General features: G+C 49.2%; 1 protein-coding gene across 4 annotated transcripts in view; it reads right to left on the reverse strand.

Annotated features, from left to right (window-relative positions):
- Positions 1-20,129, reverse strand: part of SS18L1 (SS18L1 subunit of BAF chromatin remodeling complex) — a 92,133-nt gene that overhangs the window by 64,458 nt on the left and 7,546 nt on the right. For 2 of the 4 annotated variants that reach the window (XM_063959315.1, XM_063959314.1), the window contains exon 2: positions 5,986-6,062. The exons of 1 other annotated variant lie outside the window; for it this stretch is intronic. In XM_063959315.1, coding sequence (XP_063815385.1) covers positions 5,986-6,062 — 77 coding nt within the window. Of the gene's footprint in view, positions 1-5,964; positions 6,063-20,129 lie in introns of those variants that run through there. One more of the 4 variants, XM_063959317.1, reaches the window with a different exon arrangement.

Genomic DNA, 20,129 nt, shown 5'->3' on the forward strand with positions numbered 1-20,129 from the left:
TCCAAGGTATCCATTTCCTCAGTCAGATTATCTGTCCACGCTGCTACAGCACTACATATCCACGCCGACGCAATTGCCGGCCTCAGTAGAGTCCCTGAATGTGTATAAACAGATTTCAGGATACTTTCTTGCTTTCTATCTGCAGGATCCTTTAGGGTGGCCGTATCCTGCGACGGCAGGGCCACCTTCTTAGATAAGCGTGTGAGAGCTTCATCTACCCTAGGGGAGGATTCCCAGCGCACCCTGTCCTCTGGCGGGAAAGGGTACGCCATAAGTAACCTTTTGGAAATCAGGACTTTCTTATCTGGGGAATCCCACGCTCTTTCACATAACTCATTTAACTCATGTGAAGGGGGAAAAGTCACCTCTTGCTTTTTCTCCCCATACATATAAACCCTCTTGTCAGGGACAGGGTTTACCTCTGATATGTGTAAAACATCCTTCATCGCTATAATCATGTAGCGTATAGCTTTTGTAATTTTTGGTTGCAATTTTGCATCATCGTCGTCGACACTGGAGTCAGAATCCGTGTCGACATCTGTGTCAACCATTTTGGATAGTGGACACTTTTGAGACCCTGAGGGCCTCTGCGCTGTAGGATCAGGCATGGGTTGAGACCCTGACTGGCCCGAGGTATCAGCTTTATCCAACCTTTTATGTAAGGAGTTTACATTATCATTTAACACCTTCCACATATCCATCCAATCAGGTGTCGGCACCGTCGGCGGCGACACGTCAGTCAACTGCACTTGCTCTGCCTCCACATAGCCCTCTTCGTCAAACATGTCGTACCGACACACCACACACACAGGGGAAGCTCTAAATGAGGACAGGACCCCCACAAGGCCTTTTGGAGAGACAGAGAGAGAGTATGCCAGCACACACCCCAGCGCTATATAACCCAGGGATTACACAGTACTTTAGTGTTTACCCAGTAGCTGCTGTATTATGATTAATGCGCCTAAATTTATGTGCCCCCCCTCTCTTTTTCACCCTTCTACCGTGATTCTGCAGGGGAGAGCCTGGGGAGCTTCCTCTCAGCTGAGCTGTGGCAGGAAAATGGCGCTGGTGAGTGCTGAGGAAGAAGGCCCCGCCCCCTCAGTGGCGGGCTTCTGTCCCGCGATTTTCTGCAAAATAAATGGCGGGGGCTCATACATATAACAGTGTCCCACTGTCTATATGCAGTTTTCGCCAGGAGGTATCAATTGCTGCCCAGGGCGCCCCACCCCCCTGCGCCCTGCACCCTACAGTGACCGGAGTGTGTGGGTTAGTGTGGGCGCAATGGCGCACAGCTGCAGTGCTGTGCGCTACCTCATGTGAAGACAGGAGTCTTCTTCCGCCGATTTCGATGTCTTCTACGCTTCTGCCGGCTTCTGTCTTCTGGCTCTGCGAGGGGGACGGCGCGCGGCTCCAGGAACGGACGACAAGGTCAGGTCCTGTGTTCGATCCCTCTGGAGCTAATGGTGTCCAGTAGCCTAAGAAGCGCAACCTAGCCGCAGTTAGTAGGTTTGCTTCTCTCCCCTCAGTCCCACGTAGCAGAGAGTCTGTTGCCAGCAGAAGCTCTCTGAAAATAAAAAAAACCTAACCAAAATACTTTCTCATTAGCAAGCTCAGGAGAGCTCACTAAAAGCACCCAGCTCTGGCCGGGCACAGATTCTAACTGATGTCTGGAGGAGGGGCATAGAGGGAGGAGCCAGTGCACACCAGATAGTACTAAATCTTTCTTTAGAGAGCCCAGTCTCCTGCGGAGCCCGCTATTCCCCATGGTCCTTACGGAGTTCCCAGCATCCACTAGGACGTTAGAGAAACAAAGAATATGTTTGAAATTTATTCTTTGTATTATTCTAATAATTTGTATAGCCAAAACTCTGAAGTAAAAAGTCTACGGCTGGTGAGGCAGTGCCTCACCTGGCTAACTTTTCCGCACATCTCTGATCAAAACTCACCAAATTTCCAGGAGTTAATCCTGCTGCACCTGTGTATAATGCCCAGATGTACGCTTTGGCTCATATATTTCATGTAAATCTGGCTCTGGTGCTAGCCAGTGTCTCCTGAGCTATTTAGCTCACCGCACGTCCCTGAGGCACCCCCCCTCATGTCATGCCCCCTCATGACACGTGACCACACCCATTTTTCGGAACAGTCAGTGCCACTAAGAAAATATTTCTACTTGCACCACTGTATTAACCTAACTGGAGTGTAAGCAGTTTGGTGAAGGGTTCTATTCCTTATGCATCTTCAGTTTCCTGTCAAAGCACTTGTATTATTATTAATTATAAATTAACAATTAATTAAAACGATTATTCAAATTGATCCTATTTATTGCCATGTATTGTATATTATACAATGCAATGTTACCCCATATATGCTGTGGGAAATGACACGGTAGTGCAGATGTGCACTGCTACACCAAGTACTAATGTCCCCGCTAGGATGTGGGCAGGGCAGGGAAGTGCAGTCACAGGTTCGCAGCCACGTCGGCATCACTCTTAGGGGAGTGCCCAGCACGTACAGAGGTGCTGGGCTTTCCCCAATCTCTCTCCTCAATGTTTGCACATGCACATTGCATCTATTCACCAGCAGAGATTGCCATACTGCAACTTTTCCCATCCAAGGGCGGGGATGGCACCAAGTAGGCTGCTTTATCAGGGCGCCGCGATTAAGGCAAGGTGCATTTTGACGTTTTAAAATTGTACAGGGTGTGACGTCCTGCTAAAAACAGCCTATCGTGAACGCTAATGTACAGAGCCGTTTAGCAATACCATCTCGGTACAACTCCTACACTCAGTGTAGCGGATACAGAGTTGGCAGCAAAATCGTAAACTCAAAAAAAGTGCATAGAAAAATAGTGTATATTTGCATATTCTGCTGAGCGCACCGCAAAACCTCTGCATTGGCTGCATATGTGCACACTTTAATAATAGTCATCATCATCATCATCATCAGTGTGTACTTGCAGCTGCCCTACAAGAGGCATTAGAGATAAGTCTCCTAACAGGTGCATATGCACATAATTGCTGGTCTGAAGTAATGTATTCGCATTAATGAGCTGTGACTTAGATTTTTACCTATACAGTATATACATTTTTTTTTTTAGATGAGAATGCAAAATAAGTTTATGTTCTGAAATTATTTTTTTTCTGTTGTATCTTTGTATGATTGAGTCTTCCTTTGGCAGGAATAACACAACACATTTTAGGGGATGGAATTATTTACCCCAGATCCATTTATTTATTTTTTACCACGTTAGAAAGCTCTAGAACTAGCTTTATCAGGCAGTTATATAACCTATGGGCCTAATTCAGACCTAATCGTAGCAGCAAATTTGTTAGCAGTTGGGCAAAACCATGGTGGTCATTCCGAGTTGGTCGCTCGGTAATTTTTTTCGCATCGCAGCGATTTTCCGCTTAGTGCGTGTGCGCAGTGCGACTGCGCCAAGTAAATTTGCTATGCAGTTAAGAATTTTACTCACGGCTTTTTCTTCGTTCTGGTGATCGTAGTGTGATTGACAGGAAGTGGGTGTTACTGGGCGGAAACTGGCCGTTTTATGGGTGTGTGCGGAAAAACGCTACCGTTTCTGGGAAAAACGCGGGAGTGGCTGGAGAAACGGAGGAGTGTCTGGGCGAACGCTGGGTGTGTTTGTGACGTCAAACCAGGAACGACAAGCACTGAACTGATCGCAGATGCCGAGTAAGTCTGGAGCTACTCAGAAACTGCTAAGAGAGGTGTAATCGCAATATTGCGAATACGTCGTTCGCAATTTTAAGAAGCTAAGATTCACTCCCAGTAAGCGGCGGCTTAGCGTGAGTAAATCTGCTAAAAGCAGCTTGCGAGCGAACAACTCGGAATGAGGGCCCATGTGCATTGCAGGGGGGGCAGATATAACGTGCAGAGAGTTAGATTTGGGTGGGTTATATTGTTTCTGTGCAGGGTAAATACTGGCTGCTTTATCTTTACACTGCATTTTGATTTCAGTTTTAACACACCCCACCCAAATCTTTCTCTGCACATGTTACATCTCTCCCCCCTGCAGTGCACATGGGGGATAATTCAGACCTGACCACTCGCTAGCATTTTTTGCAGCACTGCGATCAGGTCAGAACTGCGCATGCACCGAAATGCGCAGGCGCGTCGCACGGGTACAAAGTGGATCGTTGCTGTGCGATGGGTTTTACGAAGAATCCGTTCACACAGCCGATCGCAAGGAGATTGACAGGAAGAAGGCGTTTGTGGGTGGTAACTGACCGTTTTCAGGGAGTGGTTGGAAAAACACAGGCGTGTCCAAGCGTTTGCAGGGTGGGTGTCTGACGTCAATTCCGCCCCCGGACAGGCTGAAGTGATTGCAGCGGCTGAGTAAGTCCTGGGCAACTCAGAAACTGCACAAAGTTTCTTTGTATCGCTCGGCTGCACATGCAATCACATACTTGCACAGCAAAAATACACTCCCCGGTGGGCGAACGCAGGACTGCATAGAACAGCTAGTGAGCGATCAGGTCTGAATGACCCCCATGGTTTTGCCCATCTGCTGACAAATTTGCTGTCTGAATTAGGCCCTATATACCATCCTCCCTTCACAAATCCATAGGTGTGCCCAGATAGCTACCCAAACAAATTTATCCTACTGAATTCAGCCTAAAGGGCCCCATACACTAACGCGACATGTCCGTCTGACATGTCGCAGGCGATCACCCCGGCAGCCTCCCGGGCGGCAGGATCGCCCAAGATACATCGCATGCTGTCCTTTTGCATACGATGTATCTTAGGCGATCCTAGCCATGCCTGCGGGGTCGGACATGATTGAACGTGCAGCACATTCAATCTGGAGGATCCGAACCGATGCTCACGGGAACGCGCATCGGATCGGAAACACCTCCAAAATGCCCGATTTCATCAGATATATCGAGCCGAATGCCCGAAATCGGATGAAATCGGGCATTATCGTCCTATACCCCCTTCAGATCTCCAATGCCGGATCTCACCCGGGAATTGGAAACGGGTCCTTCCCGGGTGGGATCAGTCATTGGAGACTCTCCTACCCCTTTTGGCTGGCATCGACCCGGGAATCCGTTTAAGCAACCACTAACCCGGTATTCAACCCGGGAATAACACTGCTTATAACCCGGGTTGAATAACCGGGTCAGGTAACCCATGAATTTGGACTTGGCGCTTTCACACCGCACACTTACCCGTGTCGGCATTATTTGTGCGATGTGAAAGGGGTACTATTGTATGGGGCCCTAAAGTTCTGCCTCTCCTTCCATAAGCTTTGACATGAGAAAAAAACTTGCAGGCCTTCATACTGTATGTATGTGTTTACTCTCTGAGCTATGGCAGAGTGTGCTACACACATGTGCATAGTGCTCACAAGGCTTCATCCCCAGTGTATTCAACTGTCTGTCATTTCAACTGCCATCTCTGTTCACCATTTGGTTATTTCTGCTGCATCCTTGGTGACACCAGCGACCGCCACAACTTCTACGAAGGAAACAATTGACCAATAGTACCCATGCAGTACAATATCAAAAGACCTGCATAACTAGAAGAGGATGGAAGTTCAATTAAGATAAATGGTGAAGGGTAGTCATGGATGCCAACAGGTGGCATCATTCACTGCTGCACATACCAGTCACCATTTGCATCATTCATATTTAAATATAGGATAGCATGCCATCTGCCACATTTGTAGTTTTCTGCACTTTTATTCCATTGGTAGAACGGCAACTGTACATGAGATATCTTGCATAAAATGTAACTGGAATGTGCAAAAGATATCCCATTTAAAGCATAGGGAAATGTTCAATTACTGGCACTAATAAGGCCCTAAAGCCGACATCAAAAATAGGAACATCCTCTAATGCTCAACCTCCACCCGCTGAAGTTTATAGGAGCAAAAATAAATGTGTAAGATAATGAAACGCATTTTGCAGCTTGGGAAACACCCATACTATGTGCGGGCAAGCGTACTTTGTCTGTAAGGTCACTCACTGTGTACACTCTGCTGTCTTCCCCTTGCTTTGATAATCCATTATACACTGTATGAGGTGGTGGTTCTCATCAAGCATCTGGTGACCAAAATAACACAAAAATAAACATACAAAAAGTTATGTACTCATCACACAAAGCTCAGTTTACAATGCTGTTGGTTTCAATCAGAAATTGTGTATGTAATTCTATTTTTTTTCTCAACAAATGCCACAGACCTATTCTTCACAAGTAAAATGTATATATGGGGTTTTTGGTTTTAGACGGTAACTCACTGAAAGGCTCTGTATGAACTATATTTACAAAGCGGCAGCTTTTATAAGCAGCTCCTTCTCGTTAGGTTTGAAGTAAAAATTCAAAGTAACACTAAGTTAAGCAAAAAGAACATCAGACTTTATACTTAGGGGTCAATACAAATAGCTATACGGCATACGACTCACAGATCTTAGTTGGCAGCCCATAGGACTCCAAAAAATAATCTACAGGTCCTGGGCTAGCTTGGGTCATGAGGGGGGTAAGTTCAGCTGCTGTTGCCAGCGTCTATACGCCATTGCAACAGCAACTACCACCCTTGGGGAAAATTTACTAAGATGGGAGTTCTATTTAAGATGTGATGTTACCCATAGCAACCAATCAGATTCTACTTCTCATTTATCTAGCACCTTCTAGAAGATAATACCTGGAATCTGACTGGTTGCTATGGGCAACATCCCATCTTAAATAGAACTCCCATCTCAGTAAATTTACCCCCTTGTTTCTAATTTAACCCCTTCATGTTAGTGCTTCTTTACATTTTTATGTTAAACCTGCCTGAGAAGCGCTTTGTGAATGTAGCCCTGTGTCCCTAATGAAAATTATAGTGCTGAGTACTACAACTTACGCATACTTAAAATAGTAATTTTTACGCAAATTGTCTGTTGAAAACTAAAACAAAATCTACTCTTACTGCCAAATGACACATATTTTGTGTCCTTAGACACACAACTCACCACTGAAATAAACTGAAAAGCACTAATTGTTTCAATATTTACAGATACTATAAGGGTCCCTTATACCCATTTCACACTGATCTTTTGACCCAGGATATTGCCAAGTAAACCCAGGTCGTGTCTTGATGTGAAAGGGTCAACCAGGGTTATGTGTCCCAGGTCCTTGATCAAGGGTAATTACATGGACCGTACCAGATACACTATGGTGTGAAAGAGGGGATCCAGGTTATTTGGGCCGGGTTTTGAGTCATCTTTATGAGCGTGTAATGTCAATTTAATGACTCACACTTGTTATGCAGGGCAGACACAGGTGCAGTGTGAAAGGTGATGACCCCGGAATAACCTGGATACACTGGGGGAGATTCAAATGTTTGAAAAGTCAGTTGGGAGTCTGTTTTTTCCTATCTAATAGACAGGAAAAAACAGACACCCAACCGACTTTTCAAACATTTGAATTCCACCCAATGAGTGGTGTGAAAAGGGTCTGAGCAGCTCTATCACGGGTTGAAACTGTGCTCATTAACCCAGATTGGATCTGGGATTTTGGTGTGAAAGCAGTGGCGTATCTGTAATGAGATGAAGGTGTGAGGTGCACATGGGCCCTATGGTTCCAGGGAAACCCACACCGCACAGGCTGCACCCATTTCTTTAATACTTACCTCTCCGGAGTCCTGCCTTGGTGGCAGCAGTGCTGCACAAATCACCGGGTAAATGGCACGGGGATTGAAAAATGGATGATGGAATAGATAAATGTTGGTGTCAGAGTGGTTAGTATTATTGCTTCAAAACATTGGAGCTATGAGTTCCATAATGATAGGGTACGTACTATCACTGAAGAGTTTGTATGTTCTTTCGAGGTTTCTGTGGGTTGATGTTGGATCCTGCAGTTTCCTCTCACAGTCCAAACCCATACTGGTAGTTTAATGTTAATGGGTGTCTGTGTGGTAAGCTCCTCTAGGGCAGGGATGGATGTTAGTCATTAAACACTCTACGTAACGCGCTGAGTAATAAGTTGGTGTAATATAATGAAAACGAGATTTATGGTAAGAACTTACCGTTGTTAAATCTCTTTCTACGAGGTACACTGGGCTCCACAGGGAATGACATTGGGGTGTAGAGTAGGATCTTGATCCGAGGCACCAACAGGCTAAAACCTTTGACTGTTCCCAGAATGCATAGCACCACCTCCTCGCTAACCCCGCCTCCGTGCACAGAAGCTCAGTTTTTGTTAACCAGTCCAATGCAGTAGCAGATAAAAGAGACGATAACCATTAGTAGCCACGTCAGGTTCTGTTTAGTTTGTGTTCCCGGAAGGGGCGCTAGTGGGTCAGTGGAGGTAGGATGGAAGAAGTGAGGAGGCTGGATTGGATTCCTGCGCATGAGCGCGACGTTGTTTATTAAACAATAAGTTTAAACAATATGGCAGCAGGAATACTTGAAAATAACAGTAACAAATGCAATTGTGAATGTGCAGCGTGGAAGCTGAGAGTCTATGGCAAAGTCTGTATAGTAAGTTCAATCGATCAGGGGATCCATGTGTCGGTATGGGAACCGAGGGTTGTTAGGCCGTGGAGCCAGCAGAGATGATGATGGGAATAGCAAGCCTGGTAGCAATTGCAGGAGACAAGTGTTAAAGTTCTCAATGCAGTTTGAAATAACACTGGCAGCTTGCAGGCTGATGAACAGGTGTAGATGATGAGATGCACCTGGAGGAGAGTCTCTACTGCAGGGGTGGGCAATTATTTCAGCTGAGGGGCCACTTGACGCTTTTTTGTCAGTATCCGAGGGCCACACATAAAATAGCAGCTCCCCCTACGTGCCAAAAATATAGGGACGTGGCTTCATATGGAAGGGGCATGGCCAAAAAAGAATAGATTCATATTAGGCTGCTCAATAGTCTCCATTATTCAAATTGCGCCACCAGTAGCGCCACTTACACACATTATACCAGGTAGAGCCCCTCTTACACACATTATGGCAGGTAGAGCTCCCTTATACATATTATGGACGGTAGAGCCCCCTTTTTACACAGTACGGAAGGTAGAGCCCCCTTTTACACATTACAGCAGGTAGAGCCCCCTTTTACACATTAACATTTTATTTGGGATAATCATTGCGCAGCAAGCAAATTATCCAGTGTCTTATGGCCCCTGGGGAAAGGTGTGACATAGTGATAGAACACGGTGGTGTGACACAGTGACAGAACACAGGGGGGTGACACGATGACAGAACACGGGGGGTGACAGTGACAGAACACGGGGGGTGAGAGTGATAGAACACGGGGGGTGAGAGTGATAGAACACGGGGGGTGAGAGTGATAGAACACGAGGGGTGACAGTGATAGAACACGGGGGGTGACAGTGATAGAACACGGGGGGGTGACACAGTGACAGAACATGGGGGGGGGGGGTGACACGGTAACAGAACATGGGGTGACACGGTGACAGAACACTGGGGTGTGATACGGTGACAGAACATGGGGGGGGTGACATGGTGACAAAACATGGGGGGGTGACACGGTGACAGAATACGGGGGGGTGACTCGGTGACAGAACACTGGGGGGTGACTCGGTGACAGAACATGGGGGGGTGACACGGTGACAGAACACGGGGGGGTGACACGGTGACAGAATACGGGGGTGTGACACGGTGACAGAACACTGGGGGGTGACTCGGTGACAGAACATGGGGAGGTGACACGGTGACAGAACATGGGGGGGTGACACGGTGACAGAACACTGGGGGGTGACTCGGTGACAGGACATTGGGGGGTGACATGGTGACAGAACACGGTGGGGGTGACACAGTGACAGAACACTGGGGGGTGACTCGGTGACAGGACATTGGGGGGTGACATGGTGACAGAACACGGTGGGGGTGACACAGTGACAGAACACTGGGGGGTGACTCGGTGACAGAACACGGTGGGGGTGACACAGTGAGAGAACACTGGAGGGGTTGGTACAGCGAGAGCTAAAGATCTCTACCCCCCAACCTAAAGACAGTCTGACGCCACTGCCCGCACACACAAATACACACACACACACACACACACACACACACACACATTCTTTCTTTCACTCACTTTTTCCATTAACTCACTGATCTGGCTGTCAGTGGCAGGAAAGATTGATCTGTAGCAGTCTGGCTCTTGTCCCGTGTAGCTCCGCCCCCTGAGGTCCCGTGTAGCCCCGCCCCCTCGTCGACACGTAGCTCCGCCCCTTTTAGGCTGCACACAGCCGTTGTCACTGGGGACTCTGCAGGCGGGAGGAGGAGGAGGCTACTACAACGCAGGCGCCGTGCAGCAGCAGCAGCAGCAGCAGGGGAGACTGGCACCGGCAGCTTGGTTGGAGGTACTGCAGAGCAATGACAAGCAGCTCAGCCGGTCGGGCCGCTTGTCATTGCTTGCTAGTGGGAGGCAGTGGGCCGGGAAGGATCGGTTTGCGGGCCGCATCCGGCCCGCGGGCCGTATTTTGCCCACCCCTACTCTACTGCAAAGGGCTGGAGCACACTGTAGCTGGTAAAGGTGTGAAGCTTGATCACAAGTGCAAGGATTGCTGGTGCTTGTGGTTCCATGGTAGTACAGGATCAAACTGGAAGGCAAAGCAGGTAAACGGAGGAACTGGAGAACGGAGCCAGAGACACAGGTCATAGGAGTGACACGAAGTCCAGGACAAGGACTGACTCACTTTGCTGCTCCTGATATACCCCCCAGTCTGTAGGTATTGGTGGAAAGTGAATGAGGAGGTGCGGCCAAGCTCCGGATTGGCTGATGCGGTAGTCTGATGGAAACTGTCATGGCGGCGCCCATGCCGCGGCCCGGCGGGAACGCGGCGTGCATGCACGCCCGCTGGCAACAGGAATGTCCTTAGGCCCAAGATGACGTCCGGCGACAAGGTGACCAGTGGCAGCGAGACGTAGGGACCCCGGACGGAGACCGCACCAACGGACAGATGCAGCTGTGGTAAGTCGATTCCTGACACCACATACACCACATTCTCAAGACAGGAGAAAGTGTCAGTGGCTAATGCCATACCAACCCAAAGAAGCTAAGTGCGTCAGGGTGGGCGCCCTGTGGAGCCCAGTGTACCTCGCAGGAAGAGTATTAACAAAGGTAAGTTCTTACCATAAATCTCGTTTTCTGCTGCGGGGTACACTGGGTTCCACAGGGAATGACATTGGGGATGTCCTAAAGCAGTTCCTCATGGGAGGGGACGCACTGTAGCGGGCACAAGAACCCGGCGTCCAAAGAAAGCATCCTGGGAGGCAGAAGTATTGAAGGCATAGAACCTTATGAACATGTTCACTGAGGACCACGTAGCCGCCTTGCACAATTGTTCAAGGGTCGCACCACGGCGGGCCGCCCAAGAAGGTCCAACAGACCAAGTAGAATGGGCCTTGATGGTAGCAGGAGCTGGAAGGCCAGCCTGTACATAAGCATGTGTAATTACCATTCTAATTCATCTGGCCAGGGTCTGCTTGTGAGCAGGCCAGCCACGTTTGTGAAAACCAAACAGTACAAAGAGAGAATCAGACTTCCGAAGGGATGCAGATCTCTTCACATAGATATGGAGAGCCCGTACCACATCCAAAGACCGCTCTTTGGAAGACAATTCAGGAGACGCAAAGGCCGGAACCACGATCTCCTGATTAAGGTGGAAAGAAGATACCACCTTAGGTAAGTACCCAGGACGTGTTCTAAGAACCGCCCGATTACGGTGAAAATTCAGATATGGGGACCTACAAGACAAGGTACCCAAATCCGACACCCATCTAGCAGAGGCAATAGCCAGCAGAAACAATACCTTAAGAGAAAGCCACTTAAGGTCTGCAGATTCAAGAGGCTCAAATAGAGACCCTTGCAACGCCTCCAGAACCACCGACAAGTCCCAAGGAGCCACACGCGGGACATAAGGAGGTTGAATCCGCAACACACCCTGAGTGAACGTATGAACATCTTGTAAAGTCGCAATTTTTCTCTGAAACCAAACCGACAAGGCAGAAATATGAACCTTGATGGAGGCCAGACGAAGGCCCAAGTCCAGGCCTTGTTGTAGAAAGGCCAAAAGTTTGGCCGTATTAAACTTGTAAGCGTCATGATTATTAGTGGCGCACTAAGCAAAGTAAGAATTCCAGACCCTATCATAAATCCGAGCAGAAGCCGGTTTCCGAGCCTTCAACATGGTTTGAATGACCGCCTCAGAAAATCCTTTGGCCCTCAGGATGGAAGCTTCAAGAGCCACGCCGTCAAAGCCAACCGGGCTAAATCCTGATACACACAGGGGCCCTGAAGGAGGAGATCCGGGCGCGGTGGAAGTAGAAGGGGACGCTCCAACGAAAGACCCTGGAGGTCTGAGAACCAATGCCGTCTGGGCCACGCGGGAGCGATCAGAAGTAGGATTCCTCCTTCTTGCTTTAACTTCCTTATTACTCTGGGCAGGAGTGACACCAGAGGGAACACGTATGGCAGCCGAAAGTTCTATGGAATTGCCAGTGCGTCCATGAACGTTACTTGAGGATCCCTTGTCCTTGCTCCGAAGACCGGAACCATGTGATTGTGTTGAGACGCCATCAGGTCCACATCTGGAAGGCCCCATTTGTCCACGAGGAGTTGATTGAAACACTTCTGGATGGAGGCTCCACTCTTCGGCGTGTACGTCCTGACGACTGAGAAAGTCCGCTTCCCAGTTTAGGACCCCCGGAATGAATACTGCCGATATGGCCGGCAGATGGCGTTCCGCCCATTGAAGAATCCTGGATACTTCCCTCATTGCCATGCGGCTTCGAGTGCCGCCTTGATGATTTATGTACGCCACTGTGGTGGCGTTGTCCGACTGTACTTGAACAGGTCTGTTCTGTATTAAATGCTGGGCCAAGTTCAGTGAGTTGAACACCGCCCGCAATTCCAGAATGTTTATTGGGAGGAGAGACTCCTCCCTGGTCCACTGACCCTGAAGGGAGTGTTGCTCCAACACCGCGCCCCAACCTCTCAGACTGGCATCCGTCGTTAGCAGGACCCAGTTGGAGATCCAGAAGGGACGACCCCTGCTCAATCGATGGTCCTGAAGCCACCAGTGTAGTGACAGACGGACCTCCGGAGACAAGGAGATCATTTGCTGCCTGATCCGATGAGGCAGGCCGTCCCACTTGCAAGAATCAGTTTCTGCAGAGGGCGGAAATGGAATTGAGCGTACGCCACCATGTCGAAAGCCGACACCCTGAGACCTAGCACTTGCATTGCCGAATGTATCGACACTTGCGGACAAGACAGAAAGCATCGACTCCTATCCTGAAGCTTCAGGACTTTCTCCTGAGACAAGAACAACCGCTGGTTGTGAGTGTCCAACAACGCCCCCAGGTGCACCATGCTCTGAGCAGGGACCAGGGAAGATTTCTTCCAGTTGATGAGCCACCCGTGGGCATGCAGAAGCCGGATAGTCAGATCTAGATGGCGTAGGAGTATTTCTGGGGAATTCGCTAGGATCAACAAGTCGTCCAGATACGGCAGGATCCTGACCCCTTGACGGCGTAGTACAGCCGTCATTACCGCCATGACCTTGGTGAAGACTCGTGGAGCCGTGGTCAAACCAAAAGGTAACGCCCGAAATTTGTAATGGAGGTTGCCAACCGCAAACCTCAGGTACTGCTTATGCGACATTGCAATGGGAATATGCAGGTAAGCATCCTGTATATCCAGGGAGACGATATAATCCCCAGGTTCCAAGGCCAGAACAATAGAGCAAAGAGTTTCCATACGAAAGTTGGAGACCTTCACAAATTTGTTCAAGGACTTGAGGTTAAGAATGGGCCGGGAGGACCCATTCAGTTTCAGGACTAGGAACAGTGGTGAATAGTACCCCCAGCCTCTCTGAGCCAGAGGCACCTGTACTACCACTCCTGTGTCCAGGAGGGACTGTACCACAGAATGAAGAGTCTTTGCCTTCACTGGATCCGAAGGGATGTCTGTCAGGCACACTCAAAGAGGGGGACGATTTTTGAAGGATACTGCGTACCCTTGAGTGACGACTTCCCATACCCAGGCATCTGAAGTGGTCTTCAACCATTCCTGGGTAAACCCTAGAATTCGGCCCCCCACCCTGGGATCCCCCAGAGGGAGGCCCGCCCCGTCATGCAGCAGGCTTGTCAGTTTTGGAAGCATGCTGACGGGCAGCCCAGGCCCGTTTAGGTTTGGGCTTATTGGTTTTGGAAGTGCGAGCCTGTTTCGGGTACGCCTGACCCTTTGCTTTCCCTGAAGGATAAAAGGAGAGAAAGGAAGTACTCTTAGCCTTCGATACCGAAGGAGCAGTATTCGGTAGACATGCTGTTTTAGCTGAAGCTAAGTCAGCCACTATCTTGTTGAGGTCTTCTCCAAAAAGAATGTCTCCCTTAACAGGGAGCACCTCCAGGGTTTTCTTAGAGTCCAGATCCACAGACCAGGACCGCAACCAGAGAATACGGCGAGCCAAAATGGACGTAGTAGAAGCCTTGGCCGCCAGAATACCGGCATCAGAAGCCGCCTCTTTAATGTAATGAGAAGCTGTGACAATATACGACAGACATTTGTCCAGCATGATCAGAAGCATTGGCAGGCAACTCAGCTTCCAACTCCTGAGCTCACGCTTCAACGGCCTCTGCAGCCCAAGTCGCTACAATGGTGGGCCAAGCGCAGCACCTGCTAAGGTGTAAATCGCCTTTAAACAACCCTCCACACGCTTATCCGTCAGTTCTTTCAGAGACGTGACGGTAGTTACAGGCAGAGCTGAGGATACCACCAGCCGCGCCACTTGCGAATCCACTGGCGGGGGTGTCTCCCAATTTGTACTTAGCTCCGCTGCGAGGGGATAGCGAGCCAGCATCTTCTTGTGAAGCGTGAATTTCTTTCTTGGATTTTCCCAGGATTCCTGACGTATGTCAACCAAATGGTCAGAGTGAGGTAAAACTTGTTTAACCACTTTCTGACGTTTAAATCTGTCCGGTTTCTTAGGGGCAGTATCAGGCTCTGGGTCATCAGTAATTTGAAGGATTAACCTGATAGCCTCCAACAAGTCAGGAACATCCACCTGTGAAACAGATTCCCCATCAGAAGCATTAGAATCAGTGTCTGTGGGGTCAGTATATATGCCCTCCTCATCAGACGAAGTGTCTGGGATGTTAGTGGATTGTGAGGAAGTAAAGGCCCACTTAGAGGACCCCTTGGTCTTAGGCGGGCGAGGGTTAGACTTCTGTTTAGTCAGTGATTGGTTCAATTGCTGTAACTGAGTGGACAGTTGATCTGCCCATGGCGGATTAACCGTAGGGACCATAAGCGGTTGTACCGGTACAGGAGGTCCCATAGGGGGCGCAAGTCTAGTTACCAGCGTATTCAATAATGTGGAGAAAGTAGCCCAAGGTGGGTCATTTTGAACCCCCCGTTGCTACTAAGGAACCCCCAGAGCCTGAACCCTTAGCTGCTATATTTTCCTCAAACGTGTCTGCAGCGTCACCACCACGCAATGTGGGATCAGCTTCAGCTCCGTCGCCCCTTGTAGCTGACATATCTGAAAGCTCAATTCAGGGCAACACAGTACAATATCAGCAGCACAACACCTGACAAGAACCCCCTGAGTAGTGTATCAGCACAAACAGAGAGTTCCAGACGTATATGGTGACTGAAAATCACAAAGAAAAATACACAATAAGTATATCTTGTGAAACACCTATATTAATAATAACCCTGACACACTTAGCCCCCTCAGGTTACAGAATATAGGGATAGCAATCTGAGTGAGATACACGAAATGGAGGTCACACAGCAGCTATATGCACACACACATAGTCACATTGTACAGTGCAGAAATTATGACATGCAATAAAACTGCACTGGACTAGCAACACATAGTTATACTAGGGTATAGCTATACACTTAATAGATATATTAATGCACAGTAAATAATGGATGTATATCACAGGGTACTTGTACTAAATAACCCTGACTAAAGGCACTGTTTCTTATCTAACACTGTCAGCAGACATGTAGAATACTTAAGTGTCCGGTAAAATGCACAGCGCCGACATGCAGGCGGCTTTACAGAGGAGGATTTGCCCAAACAGTCCCAGGATCAGCTCAGCTTGTCCTAATGGCGCCCAAACGCTGACAGGGAGAGAGGTAGAGAGAGATATGTAGCTCCAGGGTGGGAACATTTACTCTAAATGGCGCCCTGGGGGAGGGGCTACAGGTCAAAGCCTTATCCCCTTGCTGGACTTCACCACCGGGTACTGCGGGCTATATAGCAAACAGTTTTTAGTAAAACCAACCTGTGCCCTTGCCCTGGTAGTCTAGTGGGGTCCCTGTACTACCACAGTGTCCACGCCAGACCGCGCGGCCCGCCTCCCAACGGCCGCGCTGGATCGCGATTTCCAGCGGGTCCTGTCTGGGGGACCCTCTTACCTCCTCCCTGGTGCGGCCACGCGATCCAGGAGAGCCGTGGTGGGGTGTGTGACTGACAGGAGCAAACCGGAGCCTCCGCTGTAAGTACCCGGCAACCAGGGCGCGGGTGTATACAGCGCCGCTGGGGGAGGTGATGGAGCTGCAGCAGGAGATGTCTGACTGACATCTAACACTCACAGTGTCTCTGCTGCAGCCCTTGAAGTCTTCATTTTTTACTTTGAAAAAGCTTCTGAGGGCTGATGGAGCAGCCCACCTGTTGTATGCCTGCACTGCATGGCACCAACTACAAAACTGAGCTCCTGTGCACGGAGGCGGCGCTATGCATTCTGGGAACAGTCAAAGCTTTTAGCCTGTTGGTGCCTCGGATCAAGATCCTACTCTACACCCCAATGCCATTCCCTGTGGAGCCCAGTGAACCCCGCAGCAGAAAGGTTAATAAACAGTTAAGGATAGGGGAGTATTGTAGCTTAGTGTAGGCACAGATGAACATCCTTCACTTTATTTTTCCTTTTCGCCTAGGGGTTCATTTTAATTTATTGTGTTAGCAGATGAAGACCTGGTGATTAGTGGTGTACCGCGATAAGTCCTAGGCTTTCATCAATGTATTTGTGATATTCAGATTATACAAAGGGGCCGATTCAATTAGTGGCAATGGCTGCAAAGTATATATATTGGGAAAAGAGGACAAAGTACATTAGATAGTTTGCTGGATACACACTCTTGTGGTTTTCTTAATAATAAAACATATATTTTATTTACATAATATAATAAGATTTTACTCACCGGTAAATCTATTTCTCGTAGTCCGTAGTGGATGCTGGGGACTCCGTAAGGACCATGGGGAATAGACGGGCTCCGCAGGAGACTGGGCACTCCAAGAAAGATTTAGTACTACTGGTGTGCACTGGCTCCTCCCTCCATGCCCCTCCTCCAGACCCCAGCCAAGGAAACTGTGCCCGGAAGAGCTGACATTACAAGGAAAGGATTTTGGAATCCAGGGTAAGACTCATACCAGCCACACCAATCACACCGTATAACTTGTGATAAACTTACCCAGTTAACAGTATGAACAAACAACAGAGCATCAACCAATGGATGCCAACATAACATAACCCTTTATTAAGCAATAACTATATACACGTATTGCAGAAAGTCCGCACTTGGGACGGGCGCCCAGCATCCACTACGGACTACGAGAAATAGATTTACCGGTGAGTAAAATCTTATTTTCTCTAACGTCCTAGTGGATGCTGGGGACTCCGTAAGGACCATGGGGATTATACCAAAGCACCCAAACGGGCGGGAGAGTGCGGATGACTCTGCAGCACCGAATGAGCAAACACAAGGTCCTCCTCAGCCAGGGTATCAAACTTGTAGAATTTTGCAAATGTGTTTGAACCCGACCAAGTAGCAGCTCGGCAAAGCTGTAATGCCGAGACCCCTCGGGCAGCCGCCCAAGAAGAGCCCACCTTCCTTGTGGAATGGGCTTTCACTGATTTTGGATGCGGCAATCCAGCCGCAGAATGAGCCTGCTAAATCGTGTTACAGATCCAGCGAGCAATAGTTTGCTTTGAAGCAGGAGCACCCAGCCTGTTGGATGCATACAGGATAAACAGCGAGTCAGTCTTCCTGACTCCAGCCGTTCTGGTTACATAAACCTTCAAAGCCCTGACTGCGTCCAGCAAGTCCTCCAAGTCACGAGTAGCCGCAGGCACCACAATAGGTTGGTTCAAATGAAAAGATGACACCACCTTTGGCAGAAATTGCGGACGAGTCCGCAATTCTGCCCTGTCCATATGGAAAACCAGATAGGGGCTTTTACATGACAAAGCCGCCAATTCTGACACCCGCCTAGCCGAAGCTAAGGCCAACAGCATGACCACTTTCCATGTGAGATACTTTAGCTCCACGGTCTTAAGTGGCTCAAACCAGTGGGATTTCAGGAAACCCAACACCACGTTAAGATCCCAAGGTGCCACTGGTGGCACAAAAGGGGGCTGAATATGCAGCACTCCCTTAACAAACGTCTGAACCTCAGGAAGTGAAGCCAGTTCTTTTTGAAAGAAAATGGATAGGGCCAAAATCTGGACCTTTATGGACCCTAATTTTAGGCCCATAGTCACTCCTGACTGTAGGAAGTGCAGGAATCGGCCCAGCTGGAATTCCTCTGTAGGGGCCTTCCTGGCCTCACACCAAGCAACATATTTTCGCCATATACGGTGATAATGCTTTGCTGTCACGTCCTTCCTAGCCTTTATCAGCGTAGGAATAACTTCCTCCGGAATGCCTTTTTCCGCTAGGATCCGGCGTTCAACCGCCATGCCGTCAAACGCAGCCGCGGTAAGTCTTGGAACAGACAGGGCCCTTGTTGCAACAGGTCCTGTCTGAGAGGCAGAGGCCATGGGTCCTCTGTGAGCATTTCTTGCAGTTTCGGGTACCAAGTCCTTCTTGGCCAATCCGGAACAATGAGTATTGTTCTCACTCCTCTTTTTCTTACGATTCTCAGCACCTTGGGTATGAGAGGAAGAGGAGGAAACACATAGAACGACTGGAACACCCACGGTGTTACTAGTGCGTCCACAGCTATCGCCTGAGGGTCCCTCGACCTGGCGCAATACCTTTTTAGCTTTTTGTTGAGGCGGGACGACATCATGTCCACCTGTGGCAGTCCCCATCGATTTGCAATCTGCGTGAAGACTTCCTGATGAAGTCCCCACTCTCCCGCGTGGAGGTCGTGTCTGCTGAGGAAGTCTGCTTCCCAGTTGTCCACTCCCGGAATGAACACTGTCTTGCACGTGATTCTCCGCCCACCGAAGAATCCTGGTGGCTTCCGCCATTGCCACCCTGCTTCTTGTGCCGCCCTGGCGGTTTACATGGGCCACTGCAGTGATGTTGTCTGACTGAATCAGCACTGGTTGGTTTCGAAGCAGAGGCTCCGCTTGACTCAGGGCGTTGTATATGGCCATTAGTTCCAGGATATTGATGTGCAGACAAGCCTCCTGACTTGACCACAGCCCTTGGAAGTTTCTTCCCTGAGTAACTGCCCCCCATCCTCGGAGGCTTGCATCCGTGGTCACCAGGACCCAGTCCTGTATGCCGAACCTGCAGCCCTCGAGAAGGTGAGCACTCTGCAGCCACCACAGAAGAGACACCCTGGCTCTGGGGGATAGGGTGAGCAGCCAATGCATCTGAAGATGCGATCCGGACCACTTGTCCAACAGATCCCACTGAAAGATCCTCGCATGGAACCTGCCGAAGGGAATGGCTTCGTATGACGCCACCATCTTTCCCAGGACTCGCGTGCAGTGATGCACCGACACCTGTTTTGGTTTTAGGAGGTCTCTGACCAGAGTCACGAGCTCCTGAGCCTTCTCCGCCGGGAGAAACACCTTCTTCTGGTCTGTGTCCAGAATCATGCCCAGGAAGGGCAGACGCGTCGTAGGAATCAGCTGCGACTTTGGAATATTCAGAATACAGTCGTGCTGTTGCAACACTTCCTAAGAGTGTGCTACGCTGATCAGCAACTGCTCCCTGGACCTCGCCTTTATGAGGAGATCGTCCAAGTATGGGATAATTGTAACTCCTTGCTTTCGAAGGAGCACCATCATCTCCGCCATTACCTTGGTAAAAATCCTCGGTGCCGTGGACAGGCCAAACGGCAACGTCTGGAATTGGTAATGACAGTCCTGTACCACAAACCTGAGGTACTCCTGATGAGGTGGATAAATGGG

The sequence above is a fragment of the Pseudophryne corroboree genome, chromosome 3 (assembly GCF_028390025.1).
Source record: "Pseudophryne corroboree isolate aPseCor3 chromosome 3, aPseCor3.hap2, whole genome shotgun sequence".
Lineage (NCBI taxonomy): Eukaryota > Metazoa > Chordata > Amphibia > Anura > Myobatrachidae > Pseudophryne > Pseudophryne corroboree.